We start from the raw sequence: 16,679 nt of genomic DNA, 5'->3' as shown, positions 1-16,679 counted from the left end.
TTATATATACTAATATCCTTTATTAAATAAACTTTGTTATTTGCAGTATACCTCATAGTCAAATGTGGGAGTGCTTAATTGCTTTGTTTTTTATTGGGTTCTTTTTGTATTTTTTTGTATTTTTATATATTGACATTTCTCCGCACAAACTACTAATGCCTCATGTTTGTCTTCTCAAAGTGAAGATACACTTACCGGGTGCACTTGAGTCATTTTCAACATAGTATTCATTGAATAATAATACATTGCTACTATTTCGTTGAGTGTATTTTCTGTGTTATATTATTTTATTTTATTATTTTTATAACGCTTGTTACATATCTTTACTGTGTGTGTATTGCATATGTTATTGTTTATAATAATATTGTCTGTATCATATGCCCTCCTGGGGCCCTAATTTGGTAAATAAAATATTCTATTCTATTCTATTCTATACTAATGAATATCTAGTATATTTGAGGATTAAAATAAGAAAGTTATGTGAAAAACACTGATATCCAACGTTACATTTATGAAAAACTGTTTTAACTCTTATGTATAGTGATCCTATTTCTTATTCTCTGATCTTCTTGGTTCTTGGCAGGAACAACGACATGTGTCGGTTCTTTGTGGCGTTAAAGCCGTTATTTTGCCAAATTTCAGTTGACTCGCGATCGGTGGCTGCATATTAAACTGGAAGAAGAAAAATGTCCAACGACGTTTTTTGTTAACTCAACGACTGAAAGTGAATTTTATAAGTAGATATAGTAGAAAATGAATAAAAAGAGTAAGGCAATAATAATATCTTCCAAAAGTACAAATATTTGCCTCATATGAGTTCAAATATTGCTGATTCAATAAAATTCTCTACACAGTCGTTTTTCAAACGGTAGCCATTTTGTCCAAGTTGAATATTTCATTTTTCAAAGCAGTTAACGCGTATTTTTTATAATTGATCAAAACAAAAGTTAGATACACGAAGAGTAAAAAATGCCAAGATTATTTTCTTATTAACTACATATTTGGGTCTTAAAGGAATAAAATGCCACAGATTACAAAACGGTAGCGGCAATTTGTCCAAACGTCTGAAAACGTCTAAAATCCTAAAGACGCTAATTTCCCACGTTACATGCGCTAAAGTTTCAATTAAATGTTCATGATAATTAAAACAAATCGTGTTATGAAATTTGTAAAAAGAGGTTGATGATTGCTGCCGAAAAAAAGGATAGTGCATGTTGCTATAGACTGCGCCCGGGGGCATAAGTTCGACACAGGTTAAATTTTGCAATTTTTATTAATCGTTTATAGCTTTTAACGATTTATTTAAAAGAATTGGGAAATGGGGGGAAAATCCCATTGTATGAACTTCGTCCAACTTTTGCGAGACAAATTGGTGACACCAAGACAGTCCTCTAAATGTAAAATGCGAATTGAAATTTATGTAACGGAAGTACTCCGAAATAGATCATTTAATGTCGTCACTTCAGTAAGGTGCAATCACCAATATTAAAAGACTTAAATTGTGACCAGTTCACGGAATGTTTTACTTCGCGATTTGTCCTGCTATTCATGTTATAACTGTCGTGATGAATAAAAAGAGTAAGGCAATAATAATATCTTCCAAAAGTACAAATATTTGCCTCATATGAGTTCAAATATTGCTGATTCAATAAAATTATCTACACAGTCGTTTTTCAAACGGTAGCCATTTTGTCCAAGTTGATATTTCATTTTTCAAAGCAGTTAACGCGTATTTTTTATAATTGATCAAAACAAAAGTTAGATACACGAAGAGTAAAAAATGCCAAAATTATTTTCTTATTAACTACATATTTGGGTCTTAAAGGAATAAAATGCCACAGATTACAAAACGGTAGCGGCAATTTGTCCAAACGTCTGAAAACGTCTAAAATCCTAAAGACGCTAATTTCCCACGTTACATGCGCTAAAGTTTCAATTAAATGTTCATGATAATTAAAACAAATCGTGTTATGAAATTTGTAAAAAGAGGTTGATGATTGCTGCCGAAAAAAAGGATAGTGCATGTTGCTATAGACTGCGCCCGGGGGCATAAGTTCGACACAGGTTAAATTTTGCAATTTTTATTAGTCGTTTATAGCTTTTAACGATTTATTTAAAAGAATTGGGAAATGGGGGGAAAATCCCATTATATGAACTTCGTCCAACTTTTGCGAGACAAATTGGAGACACCAAGACAGTCTTCTAAATGTAAAATGCGAATTGAAATTTATGTAACGAAAGTACTCCGAAATAGATCATTTAATGTCGTCACTTCAGTAAGGTGCAATCACCAATATTAAAAGACTTAATACCAGTTCACGGAATGTTTTACTTCGCGATTTGTCCTGCTATTCATGTTATAACTGTCGTGATGAAAGTAACTCCTGTACTAGCGAAGCCGGAACTTTTCGTCAATATAAACTTGTGCATGAAATGGATGTAATTGAAAGACGAATCCCAAACAGCGACGAAAACCGTGTCATCGAATTTGAAAAACCCGGGATTATATTTGCCGTTTTCGTGGACGATCCAGGAGTAGATTACTATATATATTTTAAAATGTATATCAGAAGTTAAACACTATAATGACTTGGGAAATAATTCTCAAGCCACACAGCATTTCGGGGACTCTCCCTCTGGTATCTTTCCTCCCTCTTTTATAGCTGACTATGCGGGGGCTTTTCTAATTATTGGGGGCATTATGGTAACTATTATATAGTTGTTAATTTCTGTGTCATTTAGTCTCTTGGCAATCATAATACATATTCTTTTATATATAGCGATGTCGTTATTACGACATACTTTTATTTTTTTTAATGGCCCTTATCGGCTTCCGTAATATACAGCCATTTTTTTTTTTATCTATGAAAGAATTTAATTCAAGATTTAATTAAATTTGTAGTCACGAAACTCTTCACTTCATTAGTTACACGTTGTACAAATATTATGTTCATTGAAATCTAGAAGGTGACTACAGACACAAACATAGCAAACAAACCTTAAGAATGATCTTAAAATGGGGCATTCGATATCACAAACTGGTCAAAACATTTACTAAATTTTATCACAGGTATAAGGAAATAATTCGTAAATATAACTCAACATGCAGACATCTTATACATTTTACGTTCAGGTATTTCACATCCAATCTTTTATGGTAATATTCTTTACAAAGCACAAAAATGTCAGTATTCACCTCAAAAGCTTACAAAACCTTTAAACAGACTTATTAAGAAGGGATATAGTTACGATACTGTTGTCAGGTAATTAAAGATTGCATATTTTGGCTTTAATATTGATTCACTTATAGGGTCTTTGCATCGAAACTAAACACATTTATTTAAAAAAAAACAGTTATTGGCATGACACGGGTTATGTTCTTCTCGTATATTGTATGATAGTATGATACTAAACCCCTAACGGGAGGGATTGTGCCTGATATTCATATGACGAAGAGATAATCTTTCAATCAGTTTAATTGAGGTCTGGAGCTGGCATGTCAGTTAACTGCTAGTAGTCTGTTGTTATTTATGTATTATTGTCATTTTATTTATTTTCTTTTATTAAATCTTTTGACATCGGACTCGGACTTCTCTTGAACTGAATTTTAATGTGCGTATTGTTATGCGTTTACTTTTCTACATTTGGCTAGAGGTATAGGGGAGGGTTGAGATCTCATAAACATGTTTAACCCCGCCGCAATTTTGCGCCTGTCCCAAGTCAGGAGCCTCTGGCCTTTGTTAGTCTTGTATGATTTTTAATTTTAGTTTGTTGTGTATAATTCGGAGTTTAGTATGACGTCCATTATCATTGTACTAGTATACATATTTTTAGGGGCCAGCTGAAGGACACCTACGGGTGCGGGAATTCTCGCTACATTGAAGACCCATTGGTGGCCCTCGGCTGTTGTCTGCTCTATGGTCGGCTTGTTGTCGCTTTGACACATTCCCGATTTCCATTCTCAATTTTAATTAACTTGGCCAGTGATCGATTTCAAAATGAAGACATCCGGATATCTCCGCCAACTCTAGATCTTTTTCTTTTAAAATTTTACCTACCATTGATAATTTTTATATCATATAAGAAATTCTCAAACACATTTATAAAATTCGTCAGTATAGAGCTAGATTATCTCCGCCAACTATAGATCTTTTTCTTTTAAAATTTTACCTACCATTGATAATTTTTTATATCATATAAGAAATTCTCAAACACATTTACAAAATTCGTCAGTATAGAGCTAGATTAAGTAAATTAAAAAAATTAACAATACAATCTATAAATACTAGTTCGAGTTCTCTTCGTAGATAATCAAAAGGCCGAGTTTGTGATAGTCCGAACATGTGATAGGCCGATTTTTTTTAGGCCGAGTTATGCAGTAGTTCTAAGGAAGATGGACCGAAACGTAATTGGGACGAAACCACTCACGCAAAATAAAGATAAAGAAAAATAGGGAGAAAAAATGCATATACATAGCACATTGCTCGGATATTGTAAAAATAAAACTGTGAATCAATTCATAGATCTCACTATTTTAATATATTTTATTCTTTTTCACTTCAAACCAATCAAATTAGGACGCGCGCTTTTCGTCCAGAGAAAAAGTTTGAGATGCTGACGAGATGTTTCAGAACAAAAAGATACGAATATTTGTAAGAAATAAAGCAAGGTACAATCCAGCATCTAAGGAATACGGATTTCTTCACGTTGATGTGGCTAATTATGCAGGGACGACCATAGGAAACATCAAGGAGGTTAATATTTTAAACCGGAAATGACAATGTTTGTAAACAAACCCATGTGTTAGTGTGGGTTTGTAATCTGGCTAAGCTTATTGATGTAAAAAGATTCCAAATGTCGATCTTTAAAGAATGCTTTTTTATTCAGAACCATACTAATTATACCGTGGAATACCACACATGAATGTTTTACACTTTTCAAATAAAAAAAATGTGTCTACTTTTATTCAACTTTTTTAGATTATTATTCAACATTGACATGGCCAATTTGAGTTTTCTTGTCATTATATACAGTCAGCTGCAATATTTTTGCATTCTGACTTCAAAGTACAATGATTTATTACATGAAGCATGTGTTGCCAGTGAAGCAGATGAAATATCTTTTACACTCCTACAGCAAGATTCCAAGAATGTTCAAGTGAAACTGTTGTTTAAAAAATAATTTACAAGTGAACTTATTGTGGTATTACAGCAGATTTCATTTTATTAAATTTCATCTTTTGGGTTGAATTTCCAGAATCCAACTACCATGACTAGAGACATGTGTAATGTTTCACACTTTCAAATAATTAACATAGTTTAACAGTATTCAATGACCTTCAACCAGTCTTATCAACAGTAAGGCATATCCATGCCTTGTGAACATGCCTCATGGGAGGCACCCTGGGTAGACAAGCTGAATTTCAAAACCATTATCATCATTATCATAAAACCATTAAGCTCTAGTTGCACACTTATTGTCAATATTTATACCAGAAATTGACTTTAGTGTTCATGCATTGCTTGAATGAGTAACAGCAAAATTTAAGAGATGTGTTAATAGATTCTGTAATTGATCACTTAAATGTTAACACTACTGTGATAAAACCAGAGGAAATTTCAACTCGGACTATTTCAACTAGTACATGTATGCATATTTGTTTAGGGGCCAGCTGAAGGACACCTCCAGGTGAGGGAGTTTCTCGCTACATTGAAGACCCATTGGTGGCCTTTGGCTGTTGTCTGCTCTATTGTCAGGTTGTTGTCACTTTGACACATGTCCATTTCCATTCTCAATTTTATATTTTACCTGTAAAGCACATGTTTCCCAGTTTGATAATATAATTGTCTTATCATTGCTTATCATCATGATCAAAGTGATGGTTAAAATCTCATGCCTTGAAAATAATTTGAATAGTGTCAGTGGCGGATGCAGGAATTTTCGAAAGGGGGGGGGGGGGTGCTAGCCCAGGGCAAAGGGGGGGGTGCAGGGGGGGTGCAAAACATATGTCCCGATTCAAATGCATTGATCGGCCAAAATAAAGGGGGGGTGCGGACCCCCGGAACCCCCCCTCTGGATCCGCCACTGAGTGTTGAAGTTATATTAAGCTTCCTTCAGGTAAAGCAGGTAGTGTATTGGTGGCTGATCAATAGAAAAAGGGGGTGGGGTGTTCTTGGGTCTGATTACCCCCTTTATAGCTCACCTGGACCAAAGGGGCAAGTATGCTTTTCTCATCACTTGGTGTATGTCGTTGTCGTCGTTAACTTTTTTTTAAAATTTTCTCTGAAACTACTGGGCCAAATTAATCCAAATCATCATTAGGGTATCTAGTTTAAAAATGTGTCTGATGACCTGGCCAACCAACTAAGATGGCAGCCATGGCTAAAAATAGATCTATCTGCCCTGAAATTTTCAGATGAATTGGAAAACCTGTTGTTTGGTTGCTACCCCTGAATTGGTAATTTTCAGGAAATTTCGCTGTTTTTGGTTATTATCTTGAATGTTATTATAGATCGAGATAAACTGTAAACAACAATAATGTTCAGCAAAGTAAGATCTACAAATAAGTAGACATGACCAAAATGGTCAGTTGACCCCTTAAGGAGTTATTGCCCTTTATAGTTAATTTTTAACAATTTTTGGTAAATTTTTGTTATCTTTTACAAAAGTCTTCTCTTCTGAAACTACTTAGATAAATTTAACCAAACTTGTTCACAATCATCACAAGGGTATTTAGTTTAAAAAATGTGTTCGATAAAACCCGGCCCACGAACCAAGATGGGCGACATGGCTAAATATAGTACATAGGGTAAAAATGCAGTTTTTGGCTCGTATCTCGGAAACCAAAGCATTTAGAGAGAATCGGTCAGAATAAAATTGCTAACTCGGTCAAGATTTATCTGCCCTGAAATTTTCAGACCAATCAGGCAACCTGTTGATTGGTTGCTGCCCCGGCCCTGAATTGGTAATTTTAAGAAACTTTTGCAGCTTTTGCTTATTATCTTGAATATTATTATAGATAGAGATAAATTGTAAACAGCAATAATGTACAACAAAGTAAGACATACAAATAAGTCAACTTGACCAAAGTGGTCAATTGACCCCTTAAGGAGTTATTGCCCTTTATCATGTTTATAGTAACTGTAAAATTTTAACAATATTCATAAATTTTGTAAATTATTGTAAATTTTTACAAAACATTTTCCTCTGTAACTACTGGGCCAAGTTCATAATAGAAAGAGATAATTGTAAGCAGCAAGAATGTTCAGTAAAATAAGATCTACAAACACATCACCTTCACCAAAACACAATTTTGTCATGAATCCATCTGTGTCCTTTGTTTAATATGCACATAGACCAAGGATTTTAATCCACAAAAATAGGTTTCTCAAATAATATTTAATCCACAGTAGCCCTACTAATTTTACTTTGTTCAAATTTGAGCTGCTTTACCCTTGTTTGTTTTTCAGTAAGCTCTTCGAATTCTCTTGACTAAAAATTCTAGAACTGTCCTAACAAGACTAGCTGTAGACTCTCTGTACATGTACATGTATATAATTTTGTACTTCTCTTTTTTCAGAACGTCAAAAAACAGTGCAGAAACAGTTTGAAATTAGATGACCTGTTTCTTAATAACGAAAAGTTATCTGATGAAAGGTATTTGAATTAAAGGCTTGTGAATTTTATCAGCATTTGGTGAAGATAGATTCAATCAATGGTCTTAAAGTTTAATGTTGATATAGGAGATTTGTCTTATTTTCTATTGCCATGATTACTTTGGATTCACTATCATGACTATTATTTGTCAGTTACCAATTTTTCAGGATTTTGTTGGGACAGTGAAACCATGAAGTTAAATGTTCAACGAATTGCAAATTTGCTGTGTGATTATATATATATATAGACTTTTGGAAAACCATAAAATCAAATATCCATGAAATTGCAAGGTTTCCTCAATCCATGAAAACTGATATCCATAAAACTGGTATCCATGGAAATAAATAAATCCACAGTAATTCATATGGCCAATATATATAGGTTGTTTTTACAAACTAGCAATGTATAAATTTGTATAACATAAGGCTATCTGAATTTAAAATTCAACTTATCTAGAGAATTTAAAGTTTTTAGGACTGTTAAATTTACAGATCAACTTGCTTTGACCTGATACTGATGAAAAGAATAATAAGGTACTGCGCATTAATGTGGGCTGGTGAAATTTCAATGGTTTGTATGTATATTTTTACTATATAGGCCATAAAAAAAGGTTAGGTACCCCAATATATCAGATATTTGGATTTTAAATTGTATTGGTTATGGACTTTTAATGTTTTTTTCAATCACACTAGATGATTTTTTTCAGGTCTGTAGCCCATTATAACTTAGAAGATGGGACCATATTTATGATTTTTTTCAGGTCTGTAGCCCATTATAACTTAGAAGATGGCACCATATTTATGATTTTTTTCAGGTCTATAGCCCATTATAACTTAGAAGATGGGACCATATTTATGATTTTTTTCAGGTCTGTAGCCCATTATAACTTAGAAGATGGGACCATATTTATGATTTTTTTCAGGTCTGTAGCCCATTATAACTTAGAAGATGGCACCATATTTATGATATTTTTCAGGTCTGTAGCCCATTATAACTTAGAAGATGGCACTATATTAGAGTCAGCATCTAACCCATTCTGGGTCACCTGTCTGTTTATAAAGCAGTATGATGTGGAACAGACCAAACTTAACAACCCTAATGATAAAGCCATTCAGGCCTGGACCACAAAGTCATTTAACAGGAAGAAAACCCTACTGTCTGTGTTACTCAACTCTAAAAAGTAGGTTTGCTTTATTTATGGTGCAATTAATAATACAAAAGAACCATATGTTTAATTTATAACTTTTTGTTATAAATTAAAACTAGATAAGGCGACTTGTTTTGTCACTTAATATCAGAATTCAAAATGTATTGTAAATTTATATAAACCTATTGTAAATCTTCAAATACTGCCAAAATAGCCTCCTTTTGGGATGTAGCCAATATAAAAAAGAAGATGTGGTATGATTGCCAATAAGACAACTCCCCACAATAGACCAAATGACACAGAAATTAATGACTATGGTCAATGTAGGGCCTTCAACAATGAGTAAAGCCCATACTGCATTGTCAGCTACATGTATAAAAGGCCCTGAAATGACATGTAAAACAAGGCTTTAAAAAAAGTATTTTGCTACAAGATGCCTTATAAAATGATTTGATAATACCAAAATATATTACATGTATGCTCATAACTAATGTTACCATACACTTTGCATGCTATGAGTAAAAGGGTCCTTTTTTTAGGTCAAATACATCAATTGAAACATGTGTATAACCCCATATTGATATCACAACTGACATCTTCTAAAGTTATGAGAAAATACTCCTCATTTATCTTTATTTTTCTGCAATATCAAATCTCCCACTTCTCCAGTGACTGTTGACTTGTGCCTGTAAAATCTTGCTTCAAGGTCAAATTTTTATTTCCAGTGAGTTTCAAGGTCAACCACCACATTTTCCAACCTTAGATGGTTTTGTTATCTTCTTGGAAAGGCTAAACAAGAAAGGAGCTAGGATGAACCCCTTATTCACACAGAGAGACTTAAAAGATATGCATGATGACTTTGTCAGTAATTTTATTGACCAATCAAAAGATCCATTAGGGACATTTATCCAACAACATGCTGTCAGGTTAGGACTTAAGCAGCAAGGTATACTTTAGATCATATGATTTCTGTAGTGAAGGAATTTATTTTCATATGTGTAATTTATTATGAAACTTCATATATAAGGATTATACAGAGAAGTGTATAGAAGGAAAAGTTAACGATAGCATTTTGAAACAAAATTTAAGACGATAAAGGAGGTAAGGACAGATTTTGGCCTCAAATTTCAGGTTCAACTGATGAAAGATTTTGACCACTTTTTAAACACTTAAGTGTCTATTTCATTTGAATCAATTAGTTTATGTGAAAGATTTGAACTGATTTAATACGATCCGATTCATGTTCAAATATGAAAAATCTACCAAATATGCTGAAAAATGTCACTTTTCAGATGGTTTTTGTCAAAAATGAAAGTGGCCGTATCCGTGTTTATCCTCAACCTTTATATATGTTATGTATTATCATAAAATACAATTTACATTTCAATATTAAGGATGAACACGAATGGGCCCACTTTCGTTTTACAGGAAAACTGTCTAAAATTTAACTAAAATGCTAGAATTGTGAAGATTTCAGTAATTTAGCATGACTTAATGGTGCTGGTACCCAATATCTGCATTGTATTGTCAAAAATAGCCCATATTTATGTAGCAGAAGCATTCTACTGTCCAATAAAAAAACTAAAAGTTTCCATTTTAACAATTTTGTAAAACTGCTATATTTTGGGGCCAAAAAGGGGTCTTACTGGACCTACTCCTTTCATAAAATGCATTAAGAATTTGAATTTATTAAAAAGATTTGGTAACTGTGTTTTGTCCTACTGTAACACAGAAAATAAAAAAACTGTATATAGATTCCTTTGTAAATTGTTCTATTTCTGAGTAACCTCCCCTTAATACAAATAGTTTAAAAGAACCGAGATTTTATACTGACAATGCTTGATTTGAACATTCTAAGAAATTATACACATGTAAGTAACCTGGATATATGAGATATAATTTACAAATGATTATGTTGTTAGATAGGGAGCACGTTTGTAAGTAAGTTGCTAATTAATATTTTCAATATTTGTTTTCTTGAATGTACAGGGTTGGCAGATTCTTTAGATAACAGAGTGCAGAACGCAGCAAGAAATAATCCTAAACAGGTTGAAAATTTGAATAGAAATATGAATAATCCAGGACTTGACAGAAATATAAATAATCCAAGACTTGCTAGAGTTGTTAGTAATCCTATTGACAATCCTGGTCAGAAATCAGCAAACAATAATCGTGGTGCTAGGAAAAAAAAGGTAACAAGTATATATTGCTAAATGTAATTATAGGTAGAAACTGAAGAACACAATTCTGATATACACTAACAACACAATAGATTAACGACATTTTACATGAATAGTTAACCTTTGTATATACAGTAAATATTTCTATGCATTCTTTATATAGGAAAGACTTTGTGATGACTGTGAAGACCGAGCTGCTGAAGTATACTGTCCAGAATGTCAGAATGCTACTGGTGGTCAGGGCCTGTCCTTGTGTCAGAATTGTTCTAATACAATTCACAGGGGGGCTACTAGGAGAGGCCATCAGTTACAAGGTAGAAACTAAATAGAATCAATAAACAAATTCAATATATCAGTGAGAAAAATTTGTTTAGAAGTATATTTTTAAGTATATAAAGAAATTGAGGTATGATTGCCAATAAGACAACTCTCCACAAGTTACTAAATGTTACCATATGGTCTCTAATAATCAATATAGCTTGTTACAATTAGCTTGCTTGTATTCTTAACGTCTGCATTTAACATTAAATTCTTGAAATATCTAGTGAAAAATTTGCAAACTTTCTTTGCCTGCTACAGTGCTTCCTCTGTGGTTGTTATGTGTGACGTCATAAATCTGAATTAGCAGAGTTCTTTTATATAGACCACCAATATACATATAAATATAGAATCATAGCGTCAATATATATATATATGTATATATATATATATATATATGTAAAAATAGAAACAAGGCTACGGATACGTAAAATTACCTTTGAAACATCAGAGGTGTTTACTTGTACGGATTGTCCGTATTTTACACGGATTTTTAATAAAATTACTCAATACGGATTTGTCATGAAAAAGTACGGATTTTCTACCAACCTGGAAAAAAATCATAATTGCTTCCATTTACAGTGATCAGTATCTAAAAGGTGCTTTTCTGACTGGAATTCACCGCTCTCTTAAAGCGCAAAATGATAGCGATCAAGTTTATTTCATGGTCGACATGGATCAGCCTCAGGATTCCTACGTTTCTTTATAAGTACACAGTGAATACCAGATTTGCATATTGACTTATTCCAAACTTAAGCTCAACTTTTTTTCAAATCATGCAAATTTTAGGTTATAATCTTTGGTGCAAAAAATATCTGAATAAGACTGCAGATACTGTCATGATACATGCCCCCAAACCACCCTAGATGGTTAGTGCCGCTTTGCGGCACTCAGCAAGAGTACTACTGACAACATTGCAAAACTACTGACAATTCTACTGAGAGTCATCATGGTGGGTAAACAGGTCTGAAACATGTGATCGTAATATCCAATGTATATAGTAGAATGCTACACCTTAAATGTACCTTATGTAATAAAGCCATATATATTTTTTTCAGACATTGATGTTGCACCCAAGGTGACCAAACCATATGTACCTCATGTAAGTATCTTGTATGCAGTAAATGAATTTATATTATTGATTTTTATTGAAATTAGACCTAAATAAGATATTATATACACAGTATAATAAAATCATGTTCGGTTTTACAAAAATATAGTTATGGCACCCTCTTCCACACTTTTTTGTCCACTCTGGATCTCAGAATTGAAAGGACCCAAGTTGTTGGAACTTTACCATAATGTGAACCACCATGTGAAGATTTGCTTTTTTGAGTTGGAACTTTCAAGATGGACAAAAATCACAATAATTATGTAAAGAGGCGCTTTTTGATTTAGAATTTTCAAAATGGTTGCCGTTACCATGGAAACTTTAAAAATGTGAAAAATTTCAAAATGCTCAAAATTGAATGAAACTTTATAAAAATCACAATAAGCATGTAAAGAGGCGCTCTTTGATTTGGAATTTTCAAAATGGCTGCCGTTATCCTTGCAATTTGGGAAAGGTGCCATCCGTTACACAGGCAAATTTTGTTCATGTGAATATCACATGAAATTCATGTGAATTTCACGTGAAATTTTTCACGTGAGATTCACCTCAAACGAGCTTATACGTGAAATTCACGTGAAAAAAATTTCACGTGAATTGAGATTTCACGTGAAATTTTACATGTGAAATTCACGTGAATTGAGCCTTCATGTGAAATTCACGTGAATTGAGCCTTCACGTAAAATTCACGTGAAAAAAAAAGCCTTTTTTTTTTTTAAATGAAATTAAAGTGAATTCAGCCTCAATCCCACAAATTTCACAGGATTTTAGCTTATTTAACATTCTTCTTAGTCTTGACCATGTGTTCATACTTCCATTCTATATCTACTTTCTTTGCATCCAAATGTTTTTGGTCTTAAATGAAGAACAAGAAAATCATCACAGGTTTTAAATAATATCCAGGGCACCTTAGTTAACTCCTAGAACAATTATGGTTGTTTTGGAGTCTCAATCCTTTTTTTGTAAATGATTTATGGACTTTATAGATGTTTGCACTGATGTATATTTCATTTCAGTTGATTTTTATTATGTATGTATGAATAAGTCATATTGTGTGGTCATCAGTTTTGATACAAACCAATCACATAATATGGAAAAGTACCTGCACAAGATGCCAATTCTTTTTAAGAAGGTTTTAAAGAAGAAAAAACAGTTCACCTCGCAACATATGCATGTACCCATTTAAAGCCAGAAAGCGTTTCAGTGGTTGTATTAAATTTCATCTTAACTAAAAATAGATATTCAAAGAATTTGATGTTGATGGCTATTCTTGATTCATAGATCGTGGCATATCTTTAAGACACCGGTCTTTTGTTGAGGACTGCATGTTAGAACCTAAATGCCTTCAGGTGTTTTTGTTGTAGTATTCATTGCTGTCTGATTGATGTTTACCTCATATCTATTGTACTAATAAACTAAAATAGAAAGTTCTGTGAAATATAGCTGATATACAAATGTACCATATTGAAAGTCTCTCTGTAATTTACAACCATTTACTTCTTATTTCATATATGCAAAAATAGTTTGTTTTTCTCATTTTAACCCTGATCTTAAGGTTAATGCATAATGTTGATCTCAAAGCTTGGCTGCACAATAAAAGCTTAAACAATTTGTTATTTCATTTTTTTATATAAAATTCATTTTAAAACATTTTCATTTTTTACTGTAACATGTATGTTGACACAATAATTTGAATTGTATTATAATTCTGAAAGTACTTGAGGTTGAAAAAAATATACACAATAGTTATTTCCAGTTGGTTTACACTTCTTGAATACACCACTACTTTGACTCTGTTAATAATGTTTAAGACTCCTCTTCTGCATATAATTCCTTTTTGTTCCCAAGGATTCCTTCATACATTTGCACTTATATCCTCCTAAGATGTTGCTCCAATAATAAAATCCTGTAGGTGTAATACCACCATTGATTTTTCCCTATTAGTCTTTGTTAAATTGGCACTTTTAAAAAAATCGTACAGTATTTACCTTTATTTCAACCAAAGAAATACTTTGCATGTGTAAAGTTCAATCCTTTCCAGTGATACAGTGAAAATTTCACACTACATTTCATTGCATATAAGAAAGTAACCACCGCCGAGGGTAGACAACCCAATTTTTACACTGTTATTTACTGGTTACCTGCTTTGGTAACTATGTAACCTTAACGTTCCAAAATATTTTATAAGACCATCAAATAAAAAAAGAATGATGCTTTCAGACACCCAACATACATATTTACGACTCAGAAAAATTCAAGTGCATTGAAATGCAGGGTTAATTTTCTACAACTGTCAAATTCAAGGGAATATTTTTTTAGGCCTACTTTCGTATGCAACCGGATGTGACGTACCATGATTTGGTGGTATTACACAATCAGCATGTTTGTATTTGTAGTCAAGCAAAAAAGATTACATCAATTTAACATGTTTAATCTCCAATGATTTATCAAACTTATAAAAGGAGATAACTGTATTGTATTTTAAGCTTTGACATGATCAATTGGTGATTTGATGGTGATTATTATTTACCCAGTTAACATAACCAATCATGACCCATAAAACAAATACTGTCAAGCAAATAATACCAAGTCCAAGGTCAGAAAAACCGAGCCAGACAGACATGTGCACCTTGCAATCATTACCTACACCAAATATAGTTGATCTCTTAATTAACTAGATGTCATTGAGATGGGAGCCATCTCTGTGGGCCCCGCTGTGAATAATGTGCATTAAAAAATTGTATCCTTACCATAGGACATGGGTTTGTCAACTGAAATCAAAGTTTTTGACCTTGACCTTTAACCTAGAAAGTTGCACATAAATTATGACACACCCTTTGGTGTTGGTTTATAAACATGTCAAGTATAAACTTTGAAATGATAACGGTTCTCAAGATATAGAGCGGACCAATCTTTACCATAGGACATGAGGTTGTAAACTGAAACTAAAGATACACATGTATACAAAATTCCAATTTAATGACTCTACTAGATATATATATATATATAAACAGTGATAGAAAATATAATTCAAAACCAACATGTTTTTGTAGTTGCATCTAACCCATTATCAAGGGAGGTAATTCATGCTTAAGAAAGGATAAATATTATCTATTAATCATTTACATTGATGTACTTCTTGAGATACAAAGAATAACAGCTTTGAAATGATTCAATTTTGCAAAAAGGAAATTGGAATGAATAATAGTATGTGTAAAATTCAGGTGAATTTGTTTCTCATATTGCATAAATTTAACTCAATAAATTTAAAATTGTCTTTATATTAACTCATGGTTTAATTCAGATAAAATGAAACATAACTTTCACAGGGGTTTTGATTCATGTTAATTTCATGTGAAATTGTTCACGTAAATTTAACGTGAAATTTTTCACGTGAATATAACATGAATATTTTCACATGAATTTCATGTGAAATATTCACTATATTTCACGTGAAATTAGAATTTTTGAAATTAAATAGATTCCCAGGGAATATATGATACATATAATACAAGGTATGAGATGTTGAGAAAATTCTTGATTTTCAGTTAATTTTTTATAACTTAGACACCATTTATATTTTTTCACGTGAAATTCATGTGAAATAATTTCACGTAAAATTCACGTAAAAAGTTAACGTGAATTTCACGTAAAATCACTTCTCGTGAAATTAACGTGAAATTTATGTGAAATTCACGTGAAATGAGATTCACGTGAGCAAAATTTGCCTGTGTATTGCTAGCAATTACAAATCTAGTTTAACTTCTTATTCCTTAAATTATTAAAAGAGAACATCTTTATCAAACCTCATAATTTTGTAGTACAAGAATTCTATATTGATGTGTCAGTGTAAACATTAGATGAGTGGTATATTTGCTATAAAAGTAGATGTTTAGATTCATTGTAATGCACTATAGTTTGTCTGTACTCATTTTATATTTTTTCTGTACTCAGTTAATTTATTTTCTCTCTATAAATTAACTATTATTATGCACCAGTATTCCTGTTATCCATACCTGCCAACTTTTCAAAATGCCCATGGGGGTTTTACGTGCAAAATGGCTGCCACAGTCCCAGAAAACCTTCAAGGGGGCCTTCAAATATATTTTAATGTTGTTTTTTGGCTTCTTCATACTTTTACAAGCCTTTTGCCATTGTAAAATTAATTGTTTTGTATAAAATTGTGGACACAATTGCTGTTTCAAAATTTCCATTTGGGAGCCTCCATGGGGGAAATCCCCCGCAAATAGTGACAGTTGGCAGGTATGGT

At 32.5% G+C, this 16,679-nt stretch overlaps 1 protein-coding gene across 2 annotated transcripts in view; it reads left to right on the top strand.

Annotated features, from left to right (window-relative positions):
* The first annotated feature begins 4,549 nt into the window (after nt 1-4,549).
* LOC143057239 (uncharacterized) overlaps nt 4,550-16,679 on the top strand; it is a 37,664-nt gene continuing 25,534 nt past the window's right edge. The window contains exons 1-7 of one of the 2 annotated variants that reach the window (XM_076230510.1): nt 4,550-4,754; nt 7,580-7,656; nt 8,633-8,836; nt 9,529-9,749; nt 10,793-10,995; nt 11,147-11,297; nt 12,360-12,403. In XM_076230510.1, coding sequence (XP_076086625.1) covers nt 4,623-4,754; nt 7,580-7,656; nt 8,633-8,836; nt 9,529-9,749; nt 10,793-10,995; nt 11,147-11,297; nt 12,360-12,403 — 1,032 coding nt within the window. In that variant the 5' untranslated portion in view covers nt 4,550-4,622. The remainder of the gene's footprint in view (nt 4,755-7,579; nt 7,657-8,632; nt 8,837-9,528; nt 9,750-10,792; nt 10,996-11,146; nt 11,298-12,359; nt 12,404-16,679) is intronic. The other variant, XM_076230509.1, reaches the window with a different exon arrangement.

The sequence above is a fragment of the Mytilus galloprovincialis genome, chromosome 13 (genome assembly GCF_965363235.1).
Source record: "Mytilus galloprovincialis chromosome 13, xbMytGall1.hap1.1, whole genome shotgun sequence".
Classification (NCBI taxonomy): Eukaryota; Metazoa; Mollusca; class Bivalvia; order Mytilida; family Mytilidae; genus Mytilus; species Mytilus galloprovincialis.
The sequence above is the reverse complement of the archived record's forward strand: the minus strand, read 5'-3'. Positions and strand labels throughout refer to the sequence as shown.